General features: G+C 34.0%; 1 protein-coding gene across 1 annotated transcript; it reads right to left on the reverse strand.

The window, feature by feature from the left end:
• Positions 1 to 3,936: 3,936 nt before the first annotated feature.
• LOC132726022 (uncharacterized) lies at positions 3,937 to 8,060 on the reverse strand. Its single transcript, XM_060711267.1, has 4 exons — positions 7,795 to 8,060; positions 7,262 to 7,432; positions 6,879 to 6,982; positions 3,937 to 6,353 (listed from the first exon to the last, which is right to left on the reverse strand). The coding sequence occupies exons 1-4, from the start codon at positions 7,987 to 7,989 to the stop codon at positions 4,556 to 4,558; spliced, it is 2,268 nt and encodes a 755-aa protein (XP_060567250.1). The 5' UTR covers positions 7,990 to 8,060; the 3' UTR covers positions 3,937 to 4,555.
• Between the last annotated feature and the right edge of the window lie 711 nt (positions 8,061 to 8,771).

Raw genomic sequence — 8,771 nt, forward strand, 5'->3', positions numbered from 1 at the left:
GATGAAACAATTGTGTGTATAAATTGATTGATATCAATTGTGAAAATTATGTAAAATGGACACGATTCAGTTATATAGCCTGTTAATTGAAAATAAAAAACTACAAAAGAAATAAGTTGAATAAGTAGAGTATATAAACGGAAAGAAGTTGGCATGACATCTAGGGTGTTTTATATTTCAATGAAGAGAAGTGATTGAAAAGTATACATTTTGCTGCTCGGTTTCTATAATATGATTCAATTTTAGTTCATTTCAGTTGCAACCCCAAAATGAACGTTTGCTGCTTTACTGGTAAAGACTATGGGTTTCTCTATACAGCTAATTTAGGTTGAAATGTAAGTTACTTCTAGTCGCAACTCCCAAACGACATTCTATCGGTAAAGACGGTGAATTTTGCTTCTCAATTTATGTTTTATGATTAAACTGTAGTAGTTGCACGGTCTTGGGTTAAATTGACATAATGATTCAGGAGTATTGGTTGGTAAATGTGATCTTAGTATTGTTTCTATAAGTATAAGTACAACTTATTTTCTCTGATACATTTCTCTAATACATTCTCCAATACAAAATCTCATTTCACTTCCACACAGTTAATTAAAAGTTTTACATTAGCATTTACATTAAGGGTAAAGAGAGCATTGTTCAAAGTATTTTCACTAATATAAAAAGAAACTGATACTAAAAAAAACAACTAGTAAGAATGATGTTTATTTAATACTTATATTGTTAAATAGTAATACATCTGAATAAAGTTTACTGATATGATCAAACATCGCCTTTAAAACTAAGATGATAACCCTACTATATTATCGTTGGCGTGAAGTGTGACTTTGAAAGTGTTGTATTTGGTTTTATGTATTAATATTCAAAATCAGACTCAATAAAAGCAATCTGAAAGTTTCATGTAATTATGCTATTTTAATGCTCTCGGATCAACCCTTTTTAAGATTTTGATAAGTAATAATATTCAATGACTTTATTGTGCGCTTGGTAAATTAGTATCATCGGACTTTGAATTTACTTTAATATGCAGGTCTGCTTTTGGATCTTTCGCAAAGTGCATTTCCTATTAAAAATTTGTGTCGCATCAACAGTTGAATCTATTATGAAATATTTACTGGCCGTTTTTTTGTTGTTGTTGTTTTGTTTTTTGTTGTTGTTTTCTTTTTGTTTGTTTGTTTTTTGTTTTTTTTTGTTTTTTTTTAGTGTTTTGTAATTGCATTACATTGCACACGAGAAACATTTTAACTTCAAATACTTCTTCGCCAACCACCTTTCATAAAGATGTAAGGCATTAAAGTAAATCAAGATACTGTTTACCTGTAATGTTCATAAATAAAAAACATTTTGTGATCAAAAGCACATTTTTGATTTATAGTACATTAATATGCTTAAGGGCAGTTTACATTTATTGCTTTTTTGCTTCGCTCGAGATCTCTCTAATTGGTACGTTATTGAAACGACATTTATAATTATTGAAAAAAGTAGTTGACGATCATGTTTAACAACATTTATTTACTTGCATCGTCCTGTGTAACCAAGTATGAAGTCTGAGTATGACATTAAGCAATGTTTCTTCTCAAGTGTCAGTCAGTGGTTAACCAATAAAGATCTCTGAAATTACTCAGCATTTTTCTTACGATATGAGGAAGTCGTATTTACATTATAACTAAATTACAAATTGTAGTTTTCAGATATAATTAAATCGACAAAGTTACGTTAGATAAAAATGTGCGAATTAACTCCTTAAAGTTAATTTTCCAGGATGTTCTTCAATATTTCCTGTAAGACCTTCGTGTTTATTATATATTATTGTATAATGTCTTGCAGTACCTTCCGTTCCGCACATCATAAAAAATCATTATCTCCAAAGCGCTTGCTTTTAAATGAGTCAACCCAGACGATACAAAATGGCGGATGAAATAATTGAAAACGTCTAATGGACCCGTGTATTGCGACCGAATAACATCATATTACATGTAAAAGGCTAGTTTATGTTGGTTTTACGGTCAATTACCATTTAGGCTGATCATTGCTTACGGCAATTCTTAAGTGCGAGATGCATTCAAAAAAGTCCGTACACGTAATGAAAATTGACTTTTCTTACTATTTTTATTATTTTTTGAAAATGAATGAGGACAGACGTTTCATGATATACTTATAACCTTTTTTTTATTTTTATTTTTTCATTTGAATTCACACCTTTATTTCCTTATACAATGTATAAATGCTAAGTTTTATGTAGCTGGTATCTGTTTCGCGTGACTGTAATTACTTATGAAATTGTCCAATGGCTGATGTGTTTGATGTTAGTGTAAGAAATATGGTAATTTTTCTATGAAGACAGCTAGCTCTTTCCAGTAAGATTTTTATTTGTCCTAATATGCTTTTAAAACATCTTAAGGGTTAAAAAGTTGTTATTGGGATTATTTCTTCTAATTATGAGTAAAAAATCCTTATAAGTTGTAACTGGGAGTAATAAATTGTAATAAGTTTTCCTATCTCTAGTATGTAGGAGAATCAAAATCCTAATTGGGCTTTTATAGCTCTTAATTAAAAGTGAGCAAAAAAAAACAACACTTTTAAAAACGTTGTGATTTTATAACAGATTTTCGACCATGCGACCACAAACATGCATCGATGGCATGTTGTAAGGAAAGTGACCGTGCAACCACATACACGCATCACAGGATTCCCCTTCTCTTACGAGAGAGAGACAAAAAGTTTTCCGCCTTTTTATTTAAGGTCATGCCATTTCCTTATTGTTATTGATAAGGTGGCTAACTTCTCACAGATACTGAATTAGGTTTATATACAACAATATTGACGCAAATCAAACGGGGTGTCAGTTTACATCATTTTAAGTCCGCTATGAAATTTTAAAAAGATCATATGTAATTTCTTGAAAAAACTTTTATCTAGTTTTCATTCTATTTTTATAACAAAATTATTTCAATTTTGCAAAACATGAACGTTTCAAAAACGTTTTACATGTATTAAATATGGAAGGTACATTTCACACTTTGTTTGCAAATATTAACCTAGGGCATTTTTGCCAAAGTATGCATTTAATTTCTATATCCGACTTACTATTCTACTTGTAATAAAAAAGAGTAATGAGATGGGCTGCAAGAAAAAATAGGTCGACAATTCTGACACTGGTTAGACTGTACATGTATGCAAGCCTATATCTTAACCTTCTACATTTTTGTAATGCACTTTTCAAGCTTCCATATTTTTAGAACTGTCTGTCAGTCGTAAGATTTTTAAAGTTAGTCTGCCGTAAGTATAGACAGGTGTAGTCTGCTTACATTCCGCTATAATCACAGCAGTGTTGTTAACAGGTGTCACACTGACACAATTGCTTTTGATCTAAGCTCATTTAAAGTTTAAAAAAAATTCTATGATAAAGTTTTCAACCTGCTTTTATGTCTATGTAACTGTAGCATAATTATGTTTTGAACAGGAAAATGTTGTCGTAGTGAATCTTGTTTTGCCCTGTAACTGCGTGCCAATAATACTTTTTCGATGCACATTTCTGTCATCAGAAAAAAATGTTCAGATGATAATATAAAGCCTCAATTGAGAATAAAGGTACAATACGAATTAAAAAGAAAAAAGGAGCTCGATTTTCTGTCAGAATGTCAGCAAGTTTCAGAGCATTTTCCGTCATCATAGGCAGCCTCGTAATATCTTTTTGCCTACAATGACAGCATTTTCACTAGGGACGTCTATAACATCCTCAAGAAGGGACACACTGCTTGATATTTTGCTCACATGACCTTATAAGTGCTGACTGGATCAATGAAAATTATAAATCAGTAATCTGTTTGTGGTAAAATAATAATACATATAGTATAATACCTTTTATACTGATAAAACGGCAAGTAAACATGCTTGTAGGTTAAAGGCCACAAAATATAAACAAAAGTCAGATAAAATCGGATCTTATTTAATTTTAATTGAATCTTTCTAGAATATAATTCTCGGTGCTCAAGCTGATGCCGTAGTTGGAATCCACATCTGTGTTGCTAATTGAAAAAAAAAAAACATATACAAATGTGTTTATCAACAAAGGGTTATTTGGCATACTTTGTGGTCGATAAATTATAATACCCACTAACATCGATGGCTTCAATTTCAAACATTTGTTTTGAATTGGTTTTTTAGGAAGACACACGCACACTTTTATAAGAATAGAAAGCATTGATATAATTGGTTTTCAAGTCTATTTACATTTAAAACACTTTTTGTCAGGTGCATTCGATATATTATTTGCGCTTACATTTAGACATTATCAATTAGGAAGTCATTATGTTTTGCATTATTGATTATGAACGACGTTTTCTTTGGGGTTTAATTAAAACAATTATGTTGTCATGATTTTATTCTTCTAATTTAGTGAAATAAAAAATAGCCTGCCTTAAAAGTTTCATCATAATAAAAATAAAACACTCATTAATCATTTCGTAAATGTTAAAAAATCTTGGTTTCTCTAATAATAATTACACAGCGCGATATTTGATTAAACAAGCTTCACTTTTTACTAATTTATTTATACTTTGGTTGTTTGCGGGGACGATTGCTTCGCAATGCTTGGAGTCCATGGTGATACCGAGGACATCGAGCAATGGAAGGCAACTCTGACGTTCTCTGAAAGAATATCATTGAATTGCTTCCCTTTCCAGGCGTTAGCCACCGCTTCCTTATAGGTGTTACCAAAGAGATTTGTATTGTTTCCTTCTATCTTCAAAACACCATTACATGGCTTGAATGCAATTGGTTTTGAATTTGGAATCATACAATGTGCTTGGCACATTATTCCACATGAATGTACAGCAGTAACGATTGCTTCTGTCGTTGAATTCTTCGGAGATTTGATTCCAATATAAGTTATTGTTGAATCTATAGGAAGATGTGTATCTATTAATGCATTTTCGGTAAATGTTCCGTGGTAATTAAGTCCGCTTGACTGTACCTTAACCTGGATCGCACCGGACGGATCCTGAATGCATTTTTCACGTTGTGGTTGAAACATTGGAAATTGACCCACGTATGGTGGATATTGACTGTTGAATTCCGGAAAATAAGCGGAAATACCTTCTCTGTCATTCGTGAAAAGAACTCTGACAGGAATAAAAGCCCAATTACTAATGTTAGTTTGGCCGTCCAGGAAGAATGAGTTTTGTGCCGGTGTCCTCAGCAAATCATTAATTGCAGGCTCAGGATAGTCCAAAGTAGGCAAAAGAGGAAGTGGCTCTGAAACTGGGAAAACAATTCCATCTTGCACCATTGGGTCAGTAATAGGATCAAAACCTATAACACCACCAGCAAACGTATCACTTAGCACGTCAGATGTTCGACCGTCAGACGGCGGAGCATTAAATTTTGGTCCATAGTCACCAAAAGATTTTGCTTTTGCTATTTTCTTAGAATTCGTATCAACAGTCGTATTCACTGATCTTCTCATTCTAACGCCAGCCATTCTACCTATATTGGCATCAAGAGTTCTTGGCTCCGCAGGTGGTGCTCTAAATCGAGGACCAATCATAACAGTTGCCTCTTGTGCTCTTGCTCGAAGTGACGAAGCCATTGTTTGGGGCGGACTTCCACCAAATGCCATACTTGCTCTTGCTCCTGCAATACCCGCTGCCGGTGCTACCATCGGTGCTACCATTCGTGCAACTGATACACATCGTTGCCTTGCGACATCACATCGTAGATATGGAGTCCCACAAAATGGTCGCCACCTGGCACAAGTTGGAGAACGCTCATATCTATACCAAAATCGTGTCCAGTAACTACGATACCCGTCAATATTTCTATATTGAGGGAAACCATCCATAGGTCTTTGTGCCGCGTGTTCTCCCATTGTCGGTGGGTAGTCTCTTGAAGGATTCACACCACAAAATCGAGCCTGTCTCATTCGGAACATTTCCCAAATGTAATCAACATAAGTATGGTGGAGGAAAAATACAGGATCATGTGCAGCAGTATTTAGACCTGACATCTGCCCTCCCACCCAAACGTGTGGGCCACCATGGGCAAGTTCAAGATTAAACTGTTCCTGTGCTGTAGGTTCGGATATTTCGCGTATGCGACAACGAGACATAATTGCTCGAATAACTGCCCTAGAGAAAAGTCTACTACCGCCACCAACATTTCGTGTCAGTCGACCGACCGGGGTTTGCCAGTTTGCAAAAGGACCAACTGTTACAAAGCCATCGCCGTTGCCTAAAAAGGGAGCTGACCATATGATAGAGTTGGCAGGATTTGTCATGTCGAAGTCAAGAGTTGAATCCCAGTATGGTAGTGATATTCGTCGGTTAATACGACGTAGCGCTTCCTCAACCCTAGAAAAATATATTATAAGCAAATACATGTATATACTTGAGAACAGTTTCAGAGAACATCATCTTCAATATTGGATATTCCTTGTTGATCCTGTTTATCATATGTTAAATTGGATATTATTTAACTTCGAGCAAACACTGTCCTGAAATTTAATTTGATACAATATGGTTGTTGTAATAAATGTAGTAACTGGATATGGAAATTTTATTGTGCTTCATTGACAGGATCTCACATGGCGAGTTTTGCAAAATAAACAAATCCTATTTAATACACTCTGACAATGACGTTTTACTAATACATGTATACCTCGATCTTTAAGTAAAATTTTTTTCTTTAAGCAAAATTATTTTGACTATCATAATAAAAGAAACTACAGTTACGTAATATAGAAAACAATAAGTAAATGTGTACAGCAGGAAATTACCGGTTTTATCAGGTCGATTTAATTAATTCGTTCATAAAATATACGTGTTCTGGAACAGAATGATTTGTCTAAATTAAAATGTATAAACAGAATTACTTACAGCGCAACGTAGACCCTGTGCCAGCCTAAGAAATTAGGTCCACCGTGAGCAGATGTTACGACCATTCCTTGATGAAGATTTGCAAACGTGTTATACTGCCCTGACTTGAAAATAAATAATCCAATGTATACCAATTTTCACTTTGAGGATGAACATTATTTTATCAATCTAAAGAAAACCAAAGATTTGAAAAAAAAATCGACGAAAGGCAATTGTCATCGAATACTTTTCAACGATATGAACGTTTTATCACGTATCTTTGTATATTCAAATGGATACATAAAACGATCACCGAGCAAGGCGTTTCAAAGTGTAATGAAGTATTTATAAACAGCATAAAATATGAAAACATGTAAATATAAATCATCCACAGTATATATTACCATTTTCATTTGATTAATGGCGGCATGGAAGGCAGTTCTTTCCCTGTCAGACAGTCGTCTGTATTCTCGTCGGACTCTAAACCCTGTCATGGGAAATATCCGGCCACGGGGTCCGGGGCCGCCGGGGCCACCAGGGCCGGCTTGACGCTTTGTTCGACCACGACGTACAAACTTTAAATGAATATAATTAACAAATGTTCAGTTAGTATAAACACAATCACATAATGTTGTATAAATGCATGTCATTTTTGCAGGTTAAATCATGCTATATTATTATTCAGACAAGTGTAAGGGTGACACCATAAGCCTTTTAAATGAAATGATACTTGCAGTCTGCTTGCTTTGCAATAATCTAGCAAGCTTTTGCACGAGGTATATTCCGAAAAAAAGAATCCTCAAATGTTTATAAATATTACTACACGTACATTAAATTATGTCAAAGAGATCACGTGTTTATGATAAATGTCCATACAATTTTCGGACGGTACATAGCAACATAGGACAACAAAAAATAATGTCAGATATACTATTACCGATCCTATAAGAGAGTTTATGAAGCTCCTATCTTTTTCCGTGATATTAAAATCGCTCCAACGGACATTTGCTGACTTCCAAAGAAAGAGCTGCATACAATTTGCGTGTATGTCTGCAGAGGTTGAATATGTACTGTTATCATAGAGTTTTTTATTGGCGTTCATCTGGTAGCATTCAACCAGTTCTGTGGGCATATCGCCTTCCAGTATCTGGCAGTGGACATTCGTCAACACGAGAGCCAATAAAACGAGGGAAAACCATCCCTGTATATGAAAAATACATATCAAATTACAACATTTACCAGTAAGGGAAGTAAACAACATTCAGAGAGTATCATCATCATTTTATGAATGGTTTAGGTGTTTGTTTGTTTTTTTGTTGTTGTTGTTTTTGTTTTTTATATTTGATTTTTTTTAGACATGAATGGACTAAGATCACTACCTTATTCTATCCATTGTGTGAACGATAAACGTTAACTATAACCTCTGGGACATATATATGTTATCATATGTCCATGCCAGCTGTCACTTTAGAACTAAATATTTCTGAAAGTAGTTGTAAGAAGATGTTCGTCTTTTATTGAAATCTACCAGTATAAATACCAAGTTCTAAAAAAAGTTTAAAACCTCTTGCTCTATATGGGTTCTTGAAACTTTGAATTTAGTGTTCTTACGCCTGTATTGGCTGACCAGAGCCTCAACTTAAATAGTAATGTTATAAAATGGTGTCTGAACTGAACACTAGTTTTATGTTTAAAAGTACATGGGGTGTAACTTATAGCAGTTATCTTTTTTATAACTGAATTAAGTTACAAATTTAAGATCTACAGGTTGCTTCCCTTTGGCTATCCTTCACTTTTATATCATTTCTATAAATAGGTTAACAAGGGCACTAAATCACGCACGCTTCATTTTATTGATCTTATGTCCTGATAAGCTCCCTTTACTTTATTGTTCACATGTTTTTCAGTTCAAGA

The sequence above is a fragment of the Ruditapes philippinarum genome, unplaced genomic scaffold (assembly GCF_026571515.1).
Source record: "Ruditapes philippinarum isolate M1 unplaced genomic scaffold, ASM2657151v2 ctg8198_1_1_1_1, whole genome shotgun sequence".
Taxonomy (NCBI): domain Eukaryota; kingdom Metazoa; phylum Mollusca; class Bivalvia; order Venerida; family Veneridae; genus Ruditapes; species Ruditapes philippinarum.

Coding starts and splice junctions, on each gene's coding strand:
- LOC132726022 (XM_060711267.1), bottom strand. CDS start 7,989: ATGCCCACAGAACTGGTTGAATGCTACCAGATGAACGCCAATAAAAAA. Junction 7,433..7,794: donor TAAACTCTCTTATAGGATCG/GTAATAGTATAT, acceptor ATTCATTTAAAG/TTTGTACGTCGTGGTCGAAC. Junction 6,983..7,261: donor CCATTAATCAAATGAAAATG/GTAATATATACT, acceptor TTTATTTTCAAG/TCAGGGCAGTATAACACGTT.